The 26,020-nt window shown below is 39.2% G+C and overlaps 1 protein-coding gene across 1 annotated transcript; it reads right to left on the minus strand.

Annotated features, from left to right (window-relative positions):
- Positions 1–4,383: 4,383 nt before the first annotated feature.
- Positions 4,384–26,020, minus strand: LOC140064809 (protein-glutamine gamma-glutamyltransferase E-like). The gene is made up of 13 exons (XM_072112052.1): positions 25,867–26,020; positions 23,440–23,613; positions 19,620–19,862; positions 18,440–18,558; positions 16,169–16,297; positions 15,897–16,071; positions 13,378–13,516; positions 11,569–11,672; positions 10,784–11,026; positions 9,738–10,073; positions 8,700–8,857; positions 6,770–6,903; positions 4,384–4,645 (listed from the first exon to the last, which is right to left on the minus strand). Exons 1-13 carry the CDS (start codon positions 25,871–25,873, stop codon positions 4,495–4,497), a joined length of 2,112 nt encoding a protein of 703 aa, XP_071968153.1. The 5' UTR covers positions 25,874–26,020; the 3' UTR covers positions 4,384–4,494.

Here is a 26,020-nt window from a genome sequence, read left to right on the forward strand (position 1 = left end):
CTGCGCATGCGCAAAGCTCAGGCTTCGGGATGAGAATGCCGAGAAGAGCAAAGGATTGCGATGAGGATATGCTGGTAGGTGGCATTGGCTGGCACTACTGAAGAGTGGAGTGAAGAGCAGCTACTCCACCCTCGAGCAGCCGAAACCAATGATTTGCATAAGTAAAATATCAATTTCTCTGCTTATACTAAAGGTTGGATTAGACAGGGATTGCATGGGGATAAGGTAGATAGCAGCAACCTACCATCAGCTCTACCTTATAAGATAGATCTCTGAGGGTAGGTTTCCTTTAAAGGAAACCTACCACTTGTAGTGGCAGGTTTCTGATGGAAATACCGGGCACCAGCTCAGGGTGAGCTGGTGCCGGAGCTTATTTTCGTTAGTGTTTTAAACCATGGTATCGCGGTTTAAAACACTTTTTAAACTGTATAGCGGCGCAGGCAGGTACACGCTCAGCGCTTACCATGCGCGCGGCTCTCAGTCACTTCCTATGTAGCCGCGCGCACGGTAAGCGCCGAACGCTTACTTGCCTGCGCCGGCTATAAAGTTTAAAAAGTGTTTTAAACCGCGAAGTATTTTAACGAAAATAAGCTCCGGCACCAGCTCACCCTGAGCTGGTGCCCGGTATTTCCATCAGAAACCTGCCACTACAAGTGGTAGGTTTCTTTTAAAATATTACATGGTGTCATTACATATTACTACTAATTTCTGCACCTTGCTAAAAAACAATACAGTGCAAAGTGGAAAATCCAGAGGCTTACATTTAATTGAGATACTTATCTTATATGTACTCCAAATTTCCATATAATCTAGATGGGACTAAATGATGACAATCCAATTACCATAGAGATGACTAATCTACAGTATGCATGTACAATGGCAGAAAAATTAATATCTATCATTTTGAAGCCACAATAATAGATTAAAATCTCATCAGTCCACATTATGCAAATAATAACATTGACAGAGATTCTCAGTAAAGCTCCTTAGAAATCTGCATAGTACTTAAATTAATAAACTGTAATAAGGACACCCAGTTGGTGAAGCTATTGTATATTGTATCTATAGAAGATTTGTTTCAGTCAATATCTAGATCATTCAGAACTCACTATGACTGCAATTAAGTCATAAACTTAAAAAAACAAATATGTCAAAACAAATCCAAGCTTTAAGGGATTTAAATTTTTTTTTTTTAAATCTATCTTTAGGAAAAGTCATCTATATTAATTTGGTGGGGGCCTAACACCCAGTACCCATAACAATAAGCTTTAAAGTGATATCCCCATACACTGGGTATTACTGCTCAGCTCCTTGCATCTGTGGCAGCTGGTTATTGGTGATGTTAGGTGTCTGACCTCCTCTGAAGAAGTTGTCTAAATCACATTGCCACCTTGAGACCCCCGAGCACTGGGAAATATTCATAGTAAAATTTGGTAGAGGTAAGGGCCTATAAGTTTAAATGAAAGGAAATCTTAAAACATCAGAACGGCAAGACATTTAAGATAATTGTATGCTTCCGAATTTACGTGAAAGTTTAAAGAAAGGCCCTATTCTATGGATAAGAATATAATTTATGACTATATTTCCTGGTTGAAATTATTTAAGAAAGAGTTAACATTTGCTATGGACATAACTCAGTTTCATATTGTGAAGCCATGCAGGAAGGCGTCTGCGTGGTATGACCTTCAAGTTAAAATTGTCTCCAACGTGGCCTTGAAAAGGGTACATCTGTTTTGGCAACAATGGTTAGAGAAGTTTGATTTGACTGAACTTAACCAGAACTTACTCGGAACCCATACCTCATCTCTATCCAAAACCTTGAAATGGACTGGAGCAGAGATCGTGTATCAGGCCCTCTCATCCACCATCAGTGTCTCATAACTGCCCAACTCAGTGACTATTAATATGAAAATTCATATAAGCAGCATAGAGATTGAGGTGTCTAAACTATTAGCATCCCAAAAGAAGAGCTGCTTGTTAAACAAAGGACAATGAGGTCGTAATGTGTGGGTTCCATCTTCTTAAGAAAAACAAAAACAAAAAAGTAAAGTTCTGTTAAAAATATACTTGTGTAAAGACCCAAAATTACTTATTACTAATCATTACTAATTTTCTGCCGGGTAATCCTGCTGGAGTAAAACCTGCAGACCTGATCAACCCATGGTGATGTGTAACTCCGTAACCCAGACTTATTTGTTTATGTAACCTAGCCTTTCTATGTTATCTCAACACAGGTATTTACAATGTACAGTGGGGCACATTTACCAAGGTAATTGTGCCCCAATCTTTGCGCATTCTTTTTATGTGCTAACTGCGCCACATTTGTATGGCACGCAACCCTTTTGTATCATGGCTACAGTTCTCTTTACACAACTTTTCACTGAAATGGGCGTTACGGTGTTCAGAGTGCTCACATTTATCATGCAATGTCCGACAGAAATATGTTGCACGCTCGTTGTTAAAGGTGCACCAAAAAAAAAAAATGGTGCACTCTGTTGGAAAAGTGCCGGGGGCGCCAGAAATCATGAATCCAGCAACCTACAAAGTCTGTTTTAAGTAAATGGGGACATATATATATTTAAATGATGCCTACAGGATGAGATGCAGGCTGTGCAATTGGTTGGTCCCTTGGACATGCTAGGAGCCGAGACCTAAAGTCCATAAATATAGGCTGAAAGAGCTCCAGGATTCAGACTACTGCTGCAGTGCTAAAGACCAGTTCATTTAACCGTGTTCAAGGGAAGAAATTCTTACACTTTGGACATAGTCATTGGGAGTTATTTATCTTTTCTCTGTCTGTTTTGGCTGGTTTTTACCTATTTATTTTTCGTCTGATTCTTCGGTAATTTATCAATTTCACTTTTTCCTTGTGTTAAATAGGGGATTTTTTTTCGAGATCTCTTTTTGAGACATTTGTTACAAATGCCTCAAAAATGTCGCACAAATGTCTCAAGTCATTTCTTTCCATTTTCTAAGTTTTCCTTTAGTGTGGTTCCATCTGGAGTTTTTTTGCGCCAAAAATTTTCACTTGCGGCATTTAGCACATCTGGAATAGAAGATATATGTGTCTTACTGACGAAAAACAAATGTTCGGCGCACATTTCAAAATGTCGCCAAAAAATGTCTCAAAATAACAGGAAGAAAAATAAAGATAAATGACCCCCATTGTATGCCACCAGCATGGTAAGTTACACAGCTTACGATTAGTGATAGCAAATTCTGCAATAAAGGAAATGTAAGTCTCTGGCCAAGGCTGCTAACATCATGGACCTTCCCTGTGCCATCAGCCAGGTCCCATTACATACACAAGGAGTGCCCCAAGAGGAACCTTGTTAACATGTGACCTCCCTTTTCTTGCTATACTCTGCCGACCCTGACAGGTGTAGATGAGGCCTACAGCAGGATTGTGCTATCTTGACCCCACTCATCTCCTGGTCACCATCTGCCATCAGATGGTTCTGCCCAGGTAAACAGATGATATAGCCCATGCCCCTCTGTTTCATTTTTGTGACGTCATTATTTGGTTGACATTTAGCAAAGTGTGGTTGAATAGACCAGTGCAAAGTGAACTTCCACAGTCTTGCTCTGCACAAGATTTATCATGCTGAATGATAAATCTGGAGTAGTTTAAGACTGTGGATTCTTAAACCACAGATTAATACATTTGCATTCTGATATTTTTATTAAAGCACAGTTATTTCATCTTTCTGTATTTGTTTAATTTAATTTGAATTTGTACTCTGTTTTATGTTATGATTTCTCTATGTGTGTAAGTGGTTGCTTTCCACAACTTTGAGTAGCACTCCGTACCTTTGTCTCTGAGATAGATTCCTTATACCGGAGGTCACTGAGATCCAACTGGGGAAGCGAGATTCTGAGACTCTTCTGGCTATGGGCTACTGGAGAATCAAGTCAAGTCCGTACTACCCTGTACATAAGTCTAACAGAAATTCAGATTACCTTTAGTTTATGATAGGACCTGGTACCATCTTCCAACAAGAATTTTCATTCTTGAAGCCCTGCATGCTTGACATTGCAGATAACTTTTGGATGCCATTTTCATCTATTAATCTGGGGTGTTGGAAGACCTAGTTTTGGCAGCTTACCAAAAAACTAACTAGGAAATTGGATCGGGCCATGTGGTTACCAGACAGTTACCTTGTAGTTACTTATACAACCTCCATCATGCCCATTGAAAACCATCTATCGCTGTATCACTCCCACTAGGACTTTAGGCCCAACCCAAGACCAGAAGACAACAATCAGTTTCTGTGAAACTACTACCACTCTCATCAGCTACCAGGTTGCTGCTCAGTATAGTATCATCTCTATAAAATAGACATATAAATAAAATTTGTATGATGAAAAATTCTTCCACATCTGTATGTTTTGTTTGCTTTATTTACATATGAACAAATCTAGACTTTCGGTTGCGTTTATAATGTAAATCGTCATATAGATATTTGTTAATTCATGGTCTTGTAAACATCTCTTCTAGCATCGAGGCACAACCACAGACTGAAAGCCCTTAACGTTGGGGAATTTCTTAGAAGTAAAATCAACCAGGATGCTCTTCTCTCCCACTCTGGAGGGGTGGACCTGAACTTCAACCGTGGCTCTTTGATTTTTCTTGAGGCCTGGTACTCTGTAAAAAAGAAACAATGGCATAAAAAAAAATTGTATTCTGGAAAATCTCTTAAAGGCCTAGTACATCACATTATGATTAAAACATGGAAATCAGCCTAATAGTGCGTTGGGTGTAGCTTTAGCTGTTGCAGAGACTACAGATCTACTGAATCCCTTGTTGTCTGACCTGACCCAATGGTCTACTAAAGAACATATGAGGAGGTAATAAGTCCAGTAATAACAAGTTATCCAAAACTTGCTGATCAGTAGGGGAAACCCAAAGGTGGGACCCTCTTGGATCACAAGAAGGGGATCTGTTGTGCCCTAGATGAATAGAGCAACCCATCTAAAATGTTGCTGATGCTCTATTTCTCTCTATGGCACTGATGAAGATAGCTGAGTGCAGTACTTGGTTACCATCCTCTTGATCCAAGGGGATCACAGCAGTAGGAACCCCAGTGATAATTCCCTATCCTGTAGACAGGGTTTAACTTGTTGTCACCGGACAACCCCGTGTGAGGAGTGTTTTGTGATCTACCACTGCCCCGTAACAGTGAGGGCTCTCTTTGAAGAGGCGTTTGATATTATCCCGTATCGTGTCATTAGGTTTTTTGAAAGTCATGCTTGATGTGAAGGGGGCTGCCTTAAAAAGTAGCTAGGATGCAATGTTTTCCTTATCCCACCATGGAAAACAAATTTGAATATTTCCCAGAATTACTTACTGCACTTGGTCCACTATGATGTCTTCTTCATAATTGACTAAGCTCTACCACTCTACTATCCCTGCCTTATGGATTGTATATCAGTTTATGAGAAAGTATTTAGCAGGACTCACTATATTTATTCCCCTAAGCCATAACTACTACAGACACCCAATATATAATCCTGTTAGGTTGTACTGAAGCCCCCAGAACAGTCTGGAAGCCCGCCATAAAAGTCTGTTGTTTCTTATGTATACAGGCCGTCCCCCCTTAAGGACACCCGACTTACAGACAACCCATAGTTACAGACGGACCGCTCTGACTTCTGGTGAAGCTTTCTGAATGCTTTACTGTAGTCCAAGATTGCAATGATCAGCTGTAAGGTGTCTGTAATGAAGCTTTATTGATAATCCTTGGTCCAATTACAGCAAAAAATGTTTAAACTCCAATTGTCACTGGGACCAAATTTTTTTTGTCTGGATCGACAATTATAAAATATACAGTTTCGACTTACATACAAATTCAACTAAAGAACAAACCTCCGGACCCTATCTTGTACGTAACCCGGGGACTGCCTGTACTAATCATTATGCTTCTATTTGTCCCCCACTGCTGTAAATAACAACCTGGCTGAGGCTCCTTACAGTCTTTTATACCACAATAATAATATTTTTAATTTACGACTTTATTAAAGGGATCATCTATTTAGGAGAACCCTTTTTCTTATTGCATAAATGAGTATTCCTGGCTACAGATCTAAGACATACATGATTGACAAAGAATAATTATTCATTCTGAATTCCTGCAACTCAAAAGATTTATCCTGTCCTCAGGTGACACCAAATTTGTTAACCCTTTAAGTTATTTCTTTGCAGTCTATTGCTATATGGTATTGTCTATATCCTTTAATTCTACTGACTATATGTTATCACTTGTTGTAAATTACAATTTTAACAGTCGGACAGCTTTTGTCACTATTAATATACTCATATTATTTCAGATTTACATATTAACCCACATTTATCAAACTAGTACAGTCTGTACTATGTGCAGTTTGCCTGTGTAATGTGCAGGGGGCGCCAGATTCATCAAAACTGCCACACAATCTTTATGATTCTTTTACCCCCTGCACTGCTCGGGAAGTGGGCATCCTTTTAATTTGTGCACTTTGTTCATGCTGCAGAATTGTGGCTCCGACAGAAATGTGGCGCAAACTCCAACTAAGCAGTAACATGACCCTTTAGATGCACATTTTTTCTGTCTTGTTGGACACAGAGCAGCCGCAACATAAAATTGGCGCAGACACTTCATAAATACATGTACAAGCAGTTGGCACATTCCTTCTAGTGCAAATTCAGACAGAAAACTGGCGCAAATGCTTTAATAAATGTGGGCCATTATATGCACATTTTTGTTGGGAAAAATGCAACTTGTACACTTACTTGACAACAATTGGCTCTTTCAGTAGGCTGCTTCCCTCGATGGTGAGAACGCTGTCATCCACAACATCATTTATAGGATTAGAAAATATTATGTCCACATTGGTAGGTTTATTCAGTCGTGGTTCCTCGGTGGGCTGGAAATAATAGTAAAAAAAAGGCATATTTCAAGGTATGGGAAAGAAAAGTTGGATACTCCCGACTCTCCCGACTCTCCCGGCTCACCCAACAGCCCCTAGACCACAGCTGAACTTCATTGAGAAAGTCTTCTGATGCATGGATTTATTGCTATAGCAAACAATTGACGGTCCAGCCAGGATCCTCGGTCCAAAAAGATTCTTTATTTAGGCATAAATAGCAATAACAAATCCACTCAGAAAGACGGTGGTCGCCTACGCGTTTCAGACAGTTTACCTGTCCTTAATCATGGCCATGATTAAGGACAGGTAAACTGTCTGAAACGCGTAGGTGACCACCGTCTTTCTGAGTGGATTTGTTATTGCTATTTATGCCTAAATAAAGAATCTTTTTGGACCGAGGATCCTGGCTGGACCGTCAATTGTTTGCTATAGTTCTCTTATACCCCAGCAGAGGGTTGGCCCGTGCCTGGTCTGGTCGCTCAAACGAAGATGAGCTGGCATTTTTCCGCTATATAATGGATTTATTGCTGCCTGGACTGCAGCCACAAAATCTTGTTTGAAAAACCCAGAGAAGGATCCCAGCAATATGGTTAAAAATTTGGTATTGCCATCCTTACTGGCTGACACGTTTCGGGCAACTTAAACAAATTGTGTGCTCTTAGTAGGCTAACTAAGTTGCCTGAAATGCGTCAGTCAGAATGGATGGCAATACCAACAGGTTCATTTTTAATATGAATTAAATAAATTTTAAAAAATGTAACTGTGGTGCTAGGATCCTTGTCCGGTTTTTTAAGCAAAGTATCAAAGAAGAAAGGATAAGATCCATCATAACTGATCCTAATTCCCCTACATCATATGCCTGGATTGTGACAAGAGGTTTCTCATAACTTTAGAAGCCACTCTTTCAAGAATTAATCTTGTTGGTTATGCATTAAAGGGAATGTCTCAGCAATTTTCTGTTTCTTTAAAACCAAAATTTTTTTCATCTAACATATGTAAATATATATATATATATATATATAATTATATATATTTCCCGGCCATTATCATTTCAGACTATTATTAATCCTAGTGGTGAGGATGGCAGGATGTGAGACTTTTTATTAAATATATATAGTGACATGGAATATAATCAATAATCTCTTCAGAGGCCGGAGGTAGTGGCAATAATGTGAGAAAAAGAAGGATATGATGTAATGTGAAGGAGGGGGCAACAATGTGAGGGGATGAAAGGGATGCCATAATGTATGGGGAGGAGGAGGGCACAATATGTGAGGGAGAAGAGGGGTCCAAAATGTAAGGAGGAGAAGGGGCCATAATATCAGGTAGAGAAGGTCCACAATTTTAGAAGGAATAGGGGGCTATAATGTGAGGAGGAGGAGTAGAGGGGCCACAATATGAAGGAGATGAGGGGCCACAATGTGAGGAGAACAATATAAGAACAATATAAGTCACAACGTGAGGAAGATCCACAATGTGAGGGGAAGGGGTTACATAGGCACTATAGGTAAGTTGGCACTATACTTGGTGGGGTGTCATAGGAATTGGCCCTATACTATATGGGACCCACTAAGCGCTGCGTTAGGGTGGGTATTTAATTGTGTGGGAATAGTTGGGGATTGAGTAAAGGGCGGGGCTATAGGCATAGTTTAGGGAATTAAGGTTGATAGATCAAAGAACAATACACATACAGTGCAGCATGTACTGATATATCTTCTATCCCTATAAGTGAATACTTGCTGTTTGAGGGCATACACTGCACATATAAGAGATAATCGATATCAAGATCATACCCGTATCAGCAGGGGTGGGTTCTTCAGGGTAACCACTTTGCTTATCAGCAATCTTCCTCCAGTTTCATCCACACATACAGCCACAATTTCGATCATATTGTCCGGGGTTATTCGTTTGGAATATTGATTATATGTGATTTTAAATGAAATAGTTTTCTCTGAAAATGGAAAAATATACAATCAATATTGAAGATTAGACACTGTGGGGGTCATTTACTAAGGGCCCGATTCACGGTTTCCCGACGTGTTACCCGAATATTTCCGATTTGCGCCGATTGTACCTGAATTGCCTGGGATTTTGGCACACGCGATCGGATTGTGGCGCATCGGCGCCGACATGCGCGCGGCGGAAATTGGGGGGCGTGGCCGAACGAAAACCCAACGTATACGGAAAAACCGCCGCATTTAAAAACCGAAAATGTGTCGCTTGGGAAGTGCTTACCTTCACTTGGTCCAGCTCGGTGTATTCCGGCGCGTTCAAATGCTTTTCAGCGCATTTCAGACGGCGGAGGAACTACCTTCATAAATCCCGGCCGGACCCGAATCCAGCGCAGAGAACGCGCCGCTGGATCGCGAATGGGCCGGGTAAGTAAATCTGCCCCTGTATATAACACAGAGAGCAGCCGGCAGCATCTGATCACTGCCGATCACATAGATCCCTTCTTTCTTTTATGTTATTCATATAGATATATTTTGAATGCTGTCATTTTGTTCATTATATTCTTTGCATAACATAATGGTGTTACCCATTATACTGGGTGCAAGAAGTGCAATTTGGGGTTCACATCATGGCACAGCAGCCACACCCATTTCCTGATAAACCACGCCTCTTTTGTAATGCTTGCTTAAAATTATGCCACAAGTCATATTTGTTTTGTTTATCACCTTCTCTTCCTTCTTTCTTTATTCTCTTAGCTATAGAGATATTCCTATTAACCATTTATTACCTAATATCTCTTGGGTTGCCCATTCATTGGCCTAGACCTCCCCCCCACCCCATTTCCAAAACACCCGAATGATATTGAAAAAAATACACACCTCCCTTGGCTACAAGACTAACAGATTGTGAGTCGGTGCTGATCTCGCCCACTGGTGTACTATTATATATTATGGCGGTAGACGTCATTTTGATCATCACGGTCCTGGTGTTGGAAGCGGAGCTTTTCAGAGTAAGATCCATATTCAGATCTTCACCGACTTGGGTTTCTTTATTTGTAAAAGCACCAGAAAATTCTGGTTTAACGGCTGCCTCTTCTGGCTGTGCATCACGAAGTGACATTGACGCCATATGCATTCTCGCGCCCGCAGGCCCAGCTGCAGCTGCTCGCATTCTACTCTGAGCAGTACTAAATGCCTCTCTTTCCTTGGTAGAACCTGCGGTGGAGAAGAAGGAACAAGTAGTCATTTTTTCATATGTGATCACTGAGGCTAGTGATTGACTTCTACGGTCAAGGGAGCCTCACGACTTATGTCAATAAATCCAATCAGTGATTGTAAAAATGAGGGATAAGTAGACGCCTGCATTTCCCCAGGTGGAAAGGATCATGGGTGTATGTGCTCGAAGTGCTTGCCTTTTACTTCTGTTGGGTTTCTGATACAGCCATCCGGTAAGCTACACTAGGCTCTTATCCATTAATCCATGTGTACTATGTATTTCAATGGACAACCTTATGGCTGTACTTAAAGTGGTCATTGGGGATCAGAATTTTTTCTATCACATGGGGGTTTTAAAATAGAAAATAACTTATACTTACCTCTCTCCAGTTCTCCAGTTCATTGTTGTGATACTAGTCAAAGCTGCCCTCTTTTGGTATAAAGAGGCTCAGCGGTGACATAGAATCGACAATATATTAGTCGATTTTCACAAGATTTGACACTTTTCACAAGGTGTCACTGCTGAGCCTCTGTTTACAGAGGCTGGTGGTAACAGGAGGCACCAGACCGGAGTCCCGGAGAGAGCTAAGTTGTTATTTTTACAAACTCTGGGGCACATAATAAAAGAATAGTCTAATGTGAAGATGCTTCTGGGTCAGGATGAGACTGCCACTACGAATAAATTACAATAAAGAGCCAATGCTAGTCACCTTCAGGGTATTTATAGTTGCCGGTGACATCTACTCGGGTAAAGGAGCCCACGGCCTTGGTGCTGGTGTACCATCCTACAGCTGCAGGCTCAGAATAAATCTTCCTTTGTGTTCCATCGGGATACACCACCCAGTTATAGGTGTCAGCGTTCACCTCCGCAAACACAAATGGGGCATCATAAGGGAGGTCCACGTGTCCTTCTCTCACAGCGTTTAAGGAGCAAGGTCCCAAGCGGAATATACCTAGAGGATGATCAAAAAAAGTTTAGTAAATACACAAAGAATCAAATTTAAGGGGTATTCCCATTCCAGCAAATTATTGTTATTGTTTTTATGATAAAAAGTTATACAATTTTCCAATATACTTTTTTGTATCGATTCCTCATGGATTTTTAGATCTCTGCTTGCTGTCATTCTATAGAAAGCTTCTATGATTACTCATAGTCGACAGAAATCTGACCATGGTCACCCAGGTGCACGGCTCGTTATATCATAGACAGTAATCATAGCTGTGGGTTATAACGAGCCGTGCACCTGTGTGACCATGGTCAGATTTCTATCCACTAGTAGTAAACATAGAAGTTTTCAATAGAATGACAGCAAGCAGAGATCTAGAAAACTGTAAGGTATAAATACAGAAAGTATATTGGAAAATTTTACAACTTTTTATCATAAAAAGAATTAGCTGGAATGGGAATTCCCGTGTTTATTTTTCCAATTTCTTGGTAACAGATCTATAGGAAAAAAAGATAAAATAATATATATTTATGCTTTGAAGTTCCTACCTCCACTTGGTTCTTGAGGAGTTGAATCCAGGACCTGCCATCCATCATAAAAGGCTCCAATATCTTTTCTTTTTGACCATATCTCATCCCAGGCATGGAAATTCCTGAGAAGCCATACAAATAATTTAGTCTCCTGATACATCCAGTAGATGGCCAATTCTACAACCGGCCCAGGTTAAAATTTGAAATGGGGGGCAAAAACTACAAATACCTAAATTTCGATATATACATATTGATAAGAGTATATAGATACTGATTAGAGATGAGCAAGTATACTCGTCCGAGCTTGATGCTCGTTCGAGTATTAGCGTACTCGAACCGGCTCGTTGCTCGGACGAGTATTTCCCCTGCTCGAGATCGAGCATTTAATAAAAAAAAATACAGTGAAGAACAGTGAAGAATAGAATAAAAACAGTGAACACAGGATCATTTAAGTGAAAAACACAGTGAAGAACACAGTGAAGAATAGATTACAGATGTTCGGCACATCTGCTTTCACTGTGTTCACAGTTTTTATTCTATTCTTCACTGTTCTTCACATCTGCTAACTTGTCGGGAGATAATATACGCGCGGAACAGTGAAGAATAGATTGCAGATGTTTGCATACATCTGCTAACTTATCAGAAGACATTCTTTTTCAATTAAATAAAACATTTTATTCCCGAACCATGGTCCCTTGAAACAAGCACTCGAGCATCAGGAAAAGTTTGTCTCAAATAACGAGCACTCAAGCATTTTAGTGCTCGCTCATCTCTAATACTGATTTATGTGCAGGTTATTGTGTACCAATGTGCTGGATGCTTGACTACCAATGTATTGGGTGCTTGACTACAAATGTGTTGGATGCTTGACTACCAATGTGTTGGATACTTGAGTACCAATATGTTGGATGCTTGTGTACCAATGTGTTGGATGCTTGACTACCAATGTGTTGGATGCTTGACTACCAATGTGTTGGGTGCTTGACTACCAATGTGTTGGAAACTTGTGTACCAATTTGTCGGATGCTTGTGTACCAATTTGTCGGATGCTTGTGTACCAATGTGTTGGATGCTTGACTACCAATGTGTTGGATGCTTTACTACCAATGTGTTGGATACTTGTGTACCAATGTGTTGGATGCTTGAGTACTAGAGATGAGCGAGCACTTTTGCTGATGCTCAAATGCTCGTTTCGAATAACGAATAACGAGCCCCATTGAAGTTTTATTGAGAAATAATGTGTTCTGATAAGTTCACACATATTGTTCTTCACATACTATTGTGAAGAACACAATTCTGCACTCGTGTTTTCTGATAAGTTAGCAGATGTATGCAAACATCTGCAATGTATTCTTCAGTGAAGAACACATTGCAGATGTTTTCATACATCTGCTAACTTTGCATTAACTCGAGCAGTTCTCGAGCGGGCAAAATACTCGTTCGAGCAACAAGCCGTTTCGAGTACCCTAATACTCGAATGAGCATCAAGCTCGGACGAGTATACATCTCTATTGACTACCAATTTGTTGGGTGCTTGACTACCAATGTGTTGGCTGCTTGACTACCGATGTGTTGGATGCTTGTGTACCAATGTGTTGGATGCTTGTGTACCAATGTGTTGGATGCAGTAATTTCCTCCATATATTTGAGGGGATTTTGATGCAAATGTTATATTAAATTGATCAAATTTGTCAGCTTTACGAGGATGTGTTCATTTGTATGGGGAATCGGTGTCGGGTAAGTCAATATTTGGATGACCATCTAAGGTACCTACCGAGAATAAACTGGTTTGACACTTTCCTTGTACTAGCGATATCCTACACTTACCACTTGCTATCACTTGTCCTGTAATTATCCTTTTTTCCATTCTCATCATAATAGTTATCCACAATAAGATTCATATCGGTGTCATGAGCAGACTCAAAGTTAATGATCACACGAGCGGGAATCCCGAAACATCTGAGGACTAGATGGGAAAAGAAAAATAGATTTTTTTTATGGTAATCTGAGATAAAAGTTCAGTTGTTTAGTAAAGATATCAATTTGTGTATACAACTTATATGGAAACCTTTGTGTCTCCTTGGTTACAGACTATAAAGACTTTATATAGTTTTGCAGTCATGTGCTGTTATCCTCCGTGTACTCATTTGTTTCTGTAGATTAAGAGGATGAAAAAGCACAAGAAATATATGATGGCTGCATCTTATTACAAACAGGGTTTGCTTCTAGTCAATGACTATGGAATGTATTGGTTTGCACAAGTACTATAAAGTCTGAATACAGGAAGGTGGAATCACAAAATTGGTCAGAAATTTTGATTACAAATCTAATATATAAAGCTGAGTGTATGTATGTCCACTAAAGGAATCTGCACCGTCCTGTTTACAATTACCAAATTTTGCACAACCGATCCCTGTGACTCAGGGAAGGTTTTGAGTAGAGATTAGTAAAGCTCAAAGTTTAAATAGTTGATAGGAAATTTATGTTCTAAAGATATAATATTATTCTGCCTGAGTAGAACACTTAACTTAAGGTTTTGAGTAGATATTTCCATCCTGTGATTTCATAAATACACTTATTAACCAACATATGCAGGAGCCATTGTCTGCTGCTGCTGTGTCAGTTGGAAGCTGAGCTGTGCTTGCCACAGGTCATTAATATGAGCTCTGAGCTGTGATTGGTTACTATGGGTATGGGCAGTGAGTGTAAGACAGCTTATGTCTGAGGTAATATGGATAGAGATACAGAGACAGAAACACAGTCAGTCAGACACAAAGAGAGACAGAGAGAGACAATCAGAAGCAGTCAGAGAGACACAGCCAGAGCCAGTTAGAGAGACAGATATAAAAAAGTCCCGACACATAGACCAGCAGGGGATTTGAGTAACTATGACAATTTTTGCAAAGACGGATTTTCTTGGAGTGCTGGATCCAAACATTTTTACTATTTGCGAAGGCCTGAAGTTATGACTCTGGTTTTGCACAGTGTTGCATTAGCAGTAGTTCTATATTTGCAACAGATTAATGGCGAGGTGTAAATAGTTATGTAAGACTTTTTAGCAGTGCAAAGTCTCAAAAAACCTCCATGCGACTACTTTGAGACTTTTTATGCCAAAAAAGCCTTGAAAAACCAGTGATAAATAACCCCCATTTAGAGACAGATATATATATAGCGAGAGAGAGATAGATTCATAGATAGATACATATAAAATATTTTTTGTTAACCTCATTCTAGCAGTTATTTACAATCTCGGGCAACACCGAGAGCTATAGCTAGTATAACATAAATCTGTAGTCCAATATGTGAACATAACATTGTTCTTGAATTCTGTAATTTTTAGCAGCTTTTCTCTCAGTAGGTTCTCTGTAGAATTTTTGATTCTCACTGAGCTTCTGGATGGAGACCAATATTAGACAGGAGTTCTTTGGGCCCACCAGAGATAAACTATTCTATGGACCACCCTACATAAAAACAAAGAAAATAAACCAAATTTGGATTTTCTTCTGTTGTACTGTGTCTCTGGGGTCCACCCGAGGATCCTCTGATTCTCTGGTGGGCCAGTGTGACACTGGTGGAGACCTAGCTAAAGTGAACCAGGACCAATGTTGCTCTTTCTCTGTTGACCCTCTTCCCTCTCTGTAAAGCTACTATGTTATCAGAAATCTTGGGAAATTAAGACCGAAGTCTATTTTGAATGAAGTTGCCTTTGTACCTGTCACTTCATCTCCATTGGGCTGAGAAAGATAATCAAGAACAGTCTACAGTCATCTTAATTAGTCCTATAGTGGTTTTAAAAGAAAGCAACCATTGATATTCACATGGAAGCCTAGTCCTCAGGATTCATGAAATAACCAGTAGGGGATAGATAAATTGTAATTTTGGAAAAACCTCTTAAGCCATAGAAGCCATGAAATAATTGCAAATGCTAGATTATAGCTAGGTCTTTTTCACCAGTGGAGGGCGTGAAGGGGGGGGGGGGCAGCCAATGGGCGTGCCTGGTGTGGAGTAGGCTGCTGCTGGGAGGTCCTCGATTCAGCCGGCAAATGTGAAAAATGCTGTGCAGGCCCCCATTGCATACATCAAGAGTCCAGAGCCCCTTAATGTATCCTCCGGGTGTGCTGGAGCAGGGGCAGGACTATCATACCCCCCCATTATCCTTATGCAATTGCTATGTGCTGCTGGTGTCAAAGGGCAAAAGTTTTTGTGCAATAACAGCAACTTCAGGACACATTCATGATTAAACATGAAAAAATTGTGTTAAATGACTTTTTGAGACAGAAATTTAATGGGCAATCCAGAGGATAAGTCGTTACAGGCATTGTGAACTTAATAGTAATGGTACTTACCTGTACAGAGTACTCCTGCATACACCCAGCACTGTCCATATTTAACGGGTCCACTCTGCCTCCATCGGCGAAGGATAGAAGCACTTCCATTCCAATACGTAGGACTCTCTCCCCCGGCGTAGTTCCCGCTCCAGTTTCCCACAATCACACCTTGGTCATTGTCATTGCTGTTCACCTTTTGTTAAAAAAAAAGTAATAAATAATTGGATTTAAAGTTGGATTTAAAAATATTAGGAAGTGATCTCATCCTATAATAAAACTCCAGCTCTCACCAAAGCGGACAATACTCTCCCCACATGAAGGGGGTCATTTCTGCGAGCCACATCTTCAGCTTGATTTGATGCGTAGAACGAGCTTTTGTCCAGTAAGATAAGGCAGGTGTCCAGGATGCCGCTTTCAAACTGTTTTTAGACAAAAATCTACATTTAGAGAGTGACATTCAATTTATACAAGAAGAAAACTTTTAGAGGTTGTGTTTATTTTATTTTATGAGCAGAGACTAGGCTGAGTGCGTGTGCCCTGGGCATGAAAGGATGGTGCCAACCAGCCATGACCACAAATAGCACATCTTATTATCGCTCATTAAAATGTATTTGTTCATGCATGAACCAACATGAACCTTCATTTGCAATTATAATAAACAGGTTCTGCTACCTGGTATAAGTGGCCACATAATATTCAACAGCCTGTACATATATCAATAGTACAAGTAACCACAGGAAAATTGGCGAAATGTCATTTTTTTTGTAAAATTTTTTTAAAAATCTATTTTCTCAACTTCCCTGCTCCTTTTTCTTCTCATTTTGATTTCCCACATTAAACTATCGGCTCACAGAGGAATTAATGTGTAGCTTAACTTTGGGAGTTATTTTAGAGTAGCTGATACTAATAAACTTTATAATATATGTCATCAAAGGGTAACTGTAAAGTTTATAAAGTTTTTTCTATGGCTGCAATAGCTGAAAACTATTTTTTTTTCCAAAATGCATTCATTAGCTTATTGCAGTTGGCAACTAATGTTGTGCTTGCAAACTGTTTCAGCCCTTCTCCTTCTTCTGCTATGCATTCTGGTTGCTAAGAACAACCCATAATAATAATAATAATTCTTTATTTATATAGCACACACACATTACACAGCGCTGCATAGAGTTTGCCACCTCAGTACTTGTCCCCATGGGGCTGACAATCTAATCAACCAGTATGTTTTGGTGTGTGTGTGAGGAAACCAGAGGACCCGGAGGAGACCCACGCAAACACATACAAACTCTTTGCAGATGTTGACCTGGGTGGGATTTGAACCCAGAACCACAGCGCTGCAAGGCTGTAGTGCTAACCACTGAGCTACCATGCCGTAAAATGAAAAAGCAGGCGCAGCCTACGGTCTGCAAGGTAAACAAAGGGTGTGGGGGGGGGGGGGTCTGTGCACTCTGCTTATTTCACCTATACTGAGTAATTGCAGGAAGCAGCTCTGTCTCCACTGTGCTCTCATGTTCCCGCACAGAGTCCATCTATCTATAATTTATTGTATAATCTATTTATGGCATATCCTGTGGCTTTTTCATTAATAATCTTCAATGTAAAATCCCTTTAGGCTTATAGCTATAATACATGTTTCACAAGCAACATGGAAGCCATTAAATTAAGTCTTTAACTTGACACTCTTGTGCGACACTCAAGATGAAAAACCTATTAAGGACAGGTCATGCACATAACCAATACACTGAGCTATAGTATGGCTTCCTCTGGCTTGGGAGGGGGGTGGAGTAGGGCAATTATGAACTTTTGGCAGCATGAATTTTGTTGTCCAGCTCTATTATACATTATTGTTACAATAATGTGATCCTTAATTTTTAGATAAATTATATAAACCAAATTTAAAGTATAGATGGGGCATCAGAATCAAACTTAATATGGGGCAAGAGCCAATTTATAGATATACTGAAAGTCTACATTACACATTTTCCTTAGCAGACTGAAAGAGATATTACTATTTCATAAAATTAATGTCTATGTTTTTATGATAAAAAGTTACACAATTTGTCAATTTCCTTTCTTTATCAATTCCTTACGGTTTTCTAGACCTCTGCTTGTTGTCATTGTATAGAAAACTTCATTGTTTATTTCCAGTGGACATATTTCTGGCCATGGTCACACAGGTGCACAGCTCGTTATATCACAGAGAGTAATCAGAGCTGTGTGATATAACGAGCCGTGCACCTGTGTGACCATGGTCAGATTTCTGTTCACTAGTGTTAAACATTGAAGCTTTCTATACAATGACAACAACCAGAGATCTAGAAAACTGTGACGTATTGACACAGAAAGTATATTGGAAGATTGTATAACTTTTCATAATACAAACAATAATATTCATGTGCTGTAAGTGGAATAACCCTTTAAATTTTGTCTTCAGGTCCTTCAACGGCTGCATCATACTCGTCTATCATGAACTAGTGCAAATGTATAGTGATAAACTATAGGAGAATTAGATGGTGGGTGGTATTGGAAACCCTTCTTGCATAAAACTTTGCAGTTGTAGTTACCTGAGCATAGTCCCATCTTCTACTGTCAAACCTATTGGCATTTCCGAACCAGTACATGCCACCTTCGTTAAGAACATACTCCACTCGCTCTGCTTCGTTGTTCAAGAAAACTTCATCACCTAAAAAGAGAGCAAAATCCATGAGCCTCCAAATTGTTCTTTAAGTATAACAGTATGTATTGCACATCCATTAGTTTTATTAAGGCCCAGCCATTTTTTTTTTAAATTGGAGAAAAATGATCCATAAGGAAAGTGATAAAGTTTGCATGGGTAGGTTCCATATGTCAGAACTCCTTCAGATTCTAGTTCTGCAGTTTGAAGTTCTCCTGGTTTAGTACCACACCAAGGTGTATGCACTGCAGGGGACTGAGTGACTGACATCTTGATGCATCTTAGACTGGGGGGAGGGGGGGTGTCACAGGTGCCAGTTGGTGTGATGGACGGTTGAACCAATCACCTGCTGGAGTTGCATCCAGGCACTCCATTCACCTCAATTAATCTATCACTTCATTCAGTGCTCTTGGTTGTCTGTATACTGTACTGTGCTTTTGCTGTGATTCTGACCTTTTGCTTGTACCTTTTGACTATTCTGCTACCTTACAATTTTGTACCTCACTAACATATTGGTTTTTACTTGGTTTAACTGACCTCTCTCTTACCTGTCTTTCACTCTTGTTTGTTTGTCTTACTGTTCTGTGCAAGAAGTGTAGGGCTTGTGCTTCGTCTATGTCTTGATAACAAAACATGTAAGAGAACATGGTGGTCTTAAAAACGTACTATTGTCATTATCTTCATGCTGGTGTACCTCATTATTTACTATCTATTATACAATGAATGGAGCCATTGGCTTCTAGAACAGCTAATTATTATGGGATTCAAATGTCTTATAGACAAGACAACCAAAATGTCTTATTGTCAATCACAAGAATCAGAAATAATGGAACCATAACCATCTTGGCCAAATAATTTTTTTTGTAATTTTTTTCTGATATGTGATTTTTAAGAGTGCTTTCCCAAAGACTATTTTAATACAGCTGCAATTTTTATAGCCAAAAATCTTGTTGAATCTACCTGTGGTTTCGGTTGAAAGAAAAACTGTATTAAAGACCATGGTCACAATTTTCAAGAAATGTCCATAACATATATAATGCTATTTAAAACAAAGTTATAAGCATACATACCTGATGCCCAGCAATTAAACAGCATAACAAAAGTTCCCCCTTTAGCAGTTGAAGTGCGCCCTCCACTGGTAATTTGTAGGCTCAACTGGTAACGACCTATAACTGCAGTCACTGGAGGGTTGATGGTTACAGTCAAAGAGTTGCCACTGCTGGGGCCACGTACTGCACTCCATCTCGTTGAATTGGTAGAACTGGAAAGTGGCATCACAACCCTAGTATTTCCAGATTCAGTTGGCCTGGAACCTGTCAAATACAGTTATCAAAGATCCACTGAGTTCACCTGTACAGAAATTGTCCTCAACAGTCATATGTGCATGTCTGGTTTACACAGTAGAGTTTCAATATTTTCAGATGATACTAAGCACTGTAAAGTAATTAATACTGAGGCTGTAAGTATAAAAATACAGAGGGATTTGTGAAAGCTTGAGGATTGGGTGGAGAAATGGCTGATGAAGTTTATTGTAGATGAATGTAAGGTTAACAACTTGGGCCATGAAGACAAAAAGGACAATTATGTCTAAAAAGTCAACCATTTGGTAAAACTGCAGCTGAAAAAGACTTGGGGGGAGTATTGGTGGATGTAAAACTTAATTTTAGTGATTAGAGCCAGGCAGCAGCTGCTAAACCCAAAAAATTATGGGATGTATCAAGAGAGGAATTGATTCTCATGATAAGGACATATTTTTACCCTTATACACGTGACTGGTCAGACCACACATGAAATATTGTGTACAGTTTTGGGCACCAGTGTATAGAAAGGACATAGCAGAACTGGAACGGGTGCAGAGGAGAGCAACCAAGATTATTAGGGGAATGGGGGAACTAGAATTCGATGATAGATTTCTAAACTCATTACAATGTACAACTACCTGAATTGACTTTATAGCAATCTTATAGTAGACTTTTAAAACCTAGACGTGTGACCAAAACAAGGTGCTTCCTCTACACCTAGAGGAGAGGCAGTTCTACCATCACCATATGGGGGTGGCATCCTCTACACCTGGAGGAGAGGTGGTTCTTCCATCACCATAGACACGGGGTATCCTCTACACCTAGAGGAGAGGTGGTTCTACCATCACCATAGACAGGGGACATCCTCTACACCTAGAGAGGAGGCGGTTCTACCATCACCATAGACAGGGGACATCCTCTACACCTAGAGAGGAGGCGGTTCTGCCATCACCATAGACAGAGGGCATCCTCTATACCTAGAGGAGAGGCAGTTCTACCATCACCATAGACAGGGGCCTCCTCTACACCTAGAGGAGAGGTGGTTCTACCATCACTATAGACAGGGGGCATCCTCTACACCTAGAGGAGAGACGATTCTACCATCACCATCGACAGGGGCATCCTAAAACCTAAAGGAGAGGCGGTTCTACCATCACCATAGACAGGGAGCATCCTCTACACTTAGAGGAAAGGAGGTTCTATCATCACCATACATAAGGGTACTCCTCTATGCCTACACAGGAGGTGCTTCTACCATCACCATAGACAGAAGGCATCCACTATACCTAGATGAGAGGTAGTTCTACCATTGTCATAGACAGGGGTCCTTAGAAAAATGCCCAGGTACCTACACAACATCTACAAAGGCTTGAAGGGGAAATTGATGTTGGATACCATCAGGAGCAGACTTTTGACCTTCATGCTTTGATTTCATAACACATTATAATTTCTATAAGGAAACCCTTTAAGATGGATTTAGTTTTTATTGGTACTGAAGACATTATGACAGTCAGCAGTCTCAATAATTTTTTCTAGGAGAGTAGAGTAAGGTCAGGTAAGAGGTGTAGTCTGTGAAATACTGGATAACGCCTTACTGCACAACAGGTAATTATCTAGCTGCGCGGCTTGTCAAAGAATGAATTATTGGAGTCTGATGAAATGCCATTGTAGCTGTTTATAAACTATTCTAGATCAGTTTTTATTACTATTGCAATATAATGATTTATGAGGAAATGTGGGAAACAGGACTGTTTGAGACAATGCAAGGATATAATTGGTAACTGTGTTACCATTTACATCAGACAATACACATTAATGGACTACATGAAAGCTTTGCAGTACCCAAATGTGGATTCCAAGCTACCCGTTCCAGTACTGCTTCTCCTGTATTCAACATGTGACTTCTGTAGACAATCAGTAGCCATAGTGATCACATGCTTTACCATTGGCATTGTGGATCTGTGATTGCAGCCGTGATGAAAGTCAAATGACACCTGTCTCCCATGCACTCTCATTGGTTGCAATGGTCATATCATATATGCATATAATAGAGTCTGAAAGAAACCCAGAACTGGATGCAAGGTGGAACGAGTTTCCCATTTGTTTGCAGAGTGTTAAAAAAATTCAGCACTTGGATAACTCCCTTCAAATACTAATTTGTAATATAACTGTTCTGTAAGAATATTTTTTTTGTACTGTGATATAAATGGTCCAATAAATGATATAATGAAAAATACTACTAATACTACTAACATGTAATAATAACAGATGTACTATAATATTGTGTATATTGTAGAGCGGTCTAATGGGAAGCAAATCCATTGCCAGTATTTGTTACACACAAACCAACGAGGGCCTATTCTCTAATGCCTTGTTTGCTACTGGTCATATGAAGTACCCCTGTACAGGAGAGTTTTGCAAAGGATCTCGCATCCAAGGACAAAGGGAATAAGGTCACTCCGAAAGAGACCACAAAAGAACTGCTACTTCTTCAAACTCTATACTTACACCCAATTATCTGTGTAACTCCCTACTGGAATTTTTGAGTTGCACCAAATATTTTTTAAAATCGGGTTCCACACAGATTATGATTTGACTATCATATTATATCATATATTACTATATAATGATATACTATCATCATTGATAATATGTTCTTAAGACTAAACCTACTTTACACAAGGATGGTATAATCACCCTGCAAGTCATGAACTGCTGTATCCCCTCTTTATTCATGGTGTATTGTTTGTTTTGTTACCAGTATACCTTTATTTACCTCCTATGTGTATACCATATTTTTGTGTATTGGTTTTTGGGTTTGAGGACGGTGCTCATTACAGGGCTCTATAGGAGGACATTGGCATTGTCAGGTGCCCTGGCTCCTCCTACGTTACTTTGGTATAGGGTCACGGCCAAAATTTTTGTTTTGGTGAGTTGTCTTACATGTATTATTTATTAATAAAGATTACAAACTTTTTGCTACCTGACACATGTTTTTGTGTACGTTTTTCATTTGGTTGTTGTTCATGTGTGTAGCGAGCTATACTATTGTATTGTTTTAGTTTGGTTCCCATTGCCTTGTGTCTATTAATTATGATGACTAGTTCCAATCATAAATAAGAAAGTGTTTTTATTGAGAAAAAAAGAGGATGATTAACAGTCCTTATAATGCATTTCAGGTCGCTAGGACCCTTTCTCAAGTAATGGACAATTAAAAAGAGGGAAAACCCTGTATACAACAATAAGGATCACCACCGGGGGACCCAGGGGCTGGATAAATGGACTCAGGGGGTGGCATAAAGCCCCTGGTCTAGTTCAATAAGCCAGAAATTTACAAAAATTTGGTTAGTTTACCAAAACTGTCTTTGTTGTCCAATCACCAAAGCTTCCATTTCCTCAAAGCAGTGAGCTGTGATTGGCTGTTGTTCGCAACAAAGAGAATTTGTAATTTAGACCATGTTAGGATGTGGAGCTGTTTATGGAAGAATGGAAAGCAAAGTGAAACGCCTATATGCACTTAATGCTCTTTACATAGAGACCAGGTCCACCATACATAGTCCAAGCATGATTAGAAGATGTAGGTGCTCACCTGTTTCTGCAATAATGGTGAAACCATCTCCAGACTGAACAGATCTATTGAAGTTCAAGATAATCGAAAATCCTTGGCCTCTTCTGAGGACCGGTTCTGCGGTATCATAGTCGATGGTTCTGTGAGTTACTGCATTTCTACTCTGCTGGAAGTCTACATTTCTCAGCTGTAGGCCTAAGAACAAGAAATATGATTTACAAACTTGGAAATTCTTATTTTTACGTATAAAAAAACAAAATAAAAAAGCATGATATATTATGACTCTAGAACTCATCTTGGTGCAGCTGTAGGTGCCCACCACTCATGTTCATGGCCAACGTCTACAAGATTGTGGTCACACAATGCTCCATAGAACTGAGCAGTACACAGGAGAGATTGTATCTTTTCAATACACCCAAACTGTTGGTAGCAGTCGAAACTGGTGTGTCTCAGCATTACTAGGAATTACGCATCATTACTGAAACTTGGCATCAAAATCAAAGAAATCATAATTCCTGGTACTGTGTCCAATTAAAGATAACTGTTAAGGAGTTTTATAGGCTTACTATAGGTCCATTACTCAATGTAAGGGTTGTGTCCACTGAAGTCTATTCACAGTTGTACGTTCACACATACAGAAACCACATAAAATTAAATTACACAGTCCAGAAAACAAAAATCTTTAAAAAAATGTTAATAAGTCGGAGATCCTGTGCATCTATAATTAAGACTTGTTGGGTAATATTATTCCTAATATATCAAATTTGGCAGCTATAAAGAAACAAGGTGTGGTTTTTATGGCTAGGTAGGGAGTAAACATGTTTTCTGGAGCATATATGTGATTTTTTTGGTTGATACTTCTTAAAGGACATCTCCACCTACACTCTTTTTTGGTTAGAATAAGGATAAGGTGACCAAAAGTAAATACAAAGGCATATTTAGATATCATATATACATATTTGTTCAATAAATTCAAGGCATAAATATGCTCAATAAATTCAAGGCATATAAACAAAAACAGCAGAAATTACCATGTAAAATAACTGAACATGCAATAGCACATAGAATTAGAATAGAGCATTTTATACTTTTAAGCAAAAAAGCACATAAATGAATAATACAGATGATAATAGGAGACTTCCCTATATATAAAGCTTCTTTGTTCAGTTTTTTTCTTCCTGTCTTCATTATTAAGCCTAAAAAATCTTTACTTTCCCACTCACCAAGACAGCAGATAGATAGTAAGTTGTTTAAGTTTTTAACTTATTACAGACACTGGTAAGAATTAGACACTGGTCTATTATCTGTAGTAGAATTTTCTTTAGTTATGTAAGGAGTTAAGCTTTATGCTCCTCTCCTAATCCACTTCCTGTGTACCAACTACAGAACTGCTTACATATACAAGCATACTAGCATACATACTAGATAGGTTCTTTAGGTTTGTTCTTAAGTTGAATTTGTATGTACCGGTAAGTTGGAACTTTATATTTTATCATTATAGCTCCAGACAAATATTTTTTTTGTCCCTGTGACAATTGGATTTTCAAAATATTTTGCTGTAAGGGGAACAAAGATTATCAATAAAGCTTCATTACAGGCACTTTACAGCTCATTATTGCAGCCAGGGCTAATGTAAAAAATCTAGAGAACTTCGCCAGATGTTACATTGGGTAGAGTAGTCTGTCTGTAGCTGGGGGTTGTCTGTAAGCCGGGTGTCATTAAGTTAGGGACCGCCTGTACATTGATCGCTGCATATATATATTAGATTGATTACAAAGTTTACTATTATCACTTGCACGATTCATTTCTGAAATGAATAAAATAGTTGACTTATTCCAGATAACAAATGTAACTTTAGACCATTCATCAAACATGTAAATTGATTTAAAGGACATCTACCACCAGGATGAAGGATTGTAAACCAATTGCACTGACATACTGATGTGCACCCCCTCTGGCAGGATCTGCTCTTCTTTTAGCTTCTTGTGTCCTTGTTTTTAAGAAAAAAAAGCCTTCCCAATTATGCAAATGAGGGGCTCCATGCTCAATTAACACATACAGAGCCTGGAGCCTCTCAGGCTCATTTGCAGAATTTTAAAACCCTTTTTATGTAAAAACCAGGGCATAAGAAGCTAAAAGTAGGGCACACGCTAGTATGTCAGTGTGCTTGGTTTACAATCCTTCATCCTGGTGGTAGATTTCTTTTAACTGAACACATTTCAGATAAGAAAAGGTAAATCTCAACAAGTAATTCTGGCTGTAAACAATTCCTAAATATTAATTATTCATTACAAGCATTAGCAGAAATAAGGGCAGAAATGTTTCAACTGAAGTCAAAATTCTAAGGTATAACATTTACTAAAATGTGATATACTATAAATAAAATTCTAGAAAATACAATTTTGGATAATTCTACAGGTATCTATAGAGACAATAACATATACATACTAGTCATCTTGAGTCTGTATCTCTCCTGGCTTTACTGATGTTGTAGTGAAGAATGATCAGTCCTGGATGAGTTTCTAGCATTTATATCTCACAACTGTGGCTTCTTCTGACAATGACTTACATATGCAAATCATATGGGAGAGGTTTCCCTGAT

Source organism: Engystomops pustulosus, chromosome 6 (genome assembly GCF_040894005.1).
Source record: "Engystomops pustulosus chromosome 6, aEngPut4.maternal, whole genome shotgun sequence".
In the NCBI taxonomy this organism is placed as follows: Eukaryota; Metazoa; Chordata; class Amphibia; order Anura; family Leptodactylidae; genus Engystomops; species Engystomops pustulosus.

What these genes read in the sequence shown, in the direction of transcription:
- LOC140064809 (XM_072112052.1), bottom strand. An exon ending in GTTTAATTGCTGGGCATCAG is followed by an intron (nt 18,559 to 19,619) that starts GTATGTATGCTT and finishes CTCTCTTTTTAG; the next exon opens with GTGATGAAGTTTTCTTGAAC. An exon ending in TGCAGGAGTACTCTGTACAG is followed by an intron (nt 13,517 to 15,896) that starts GTAAGTACCATT and finishes TTTCCCATCTAG; the next exon opens with TCCTCAGATGTTTCGGGATT.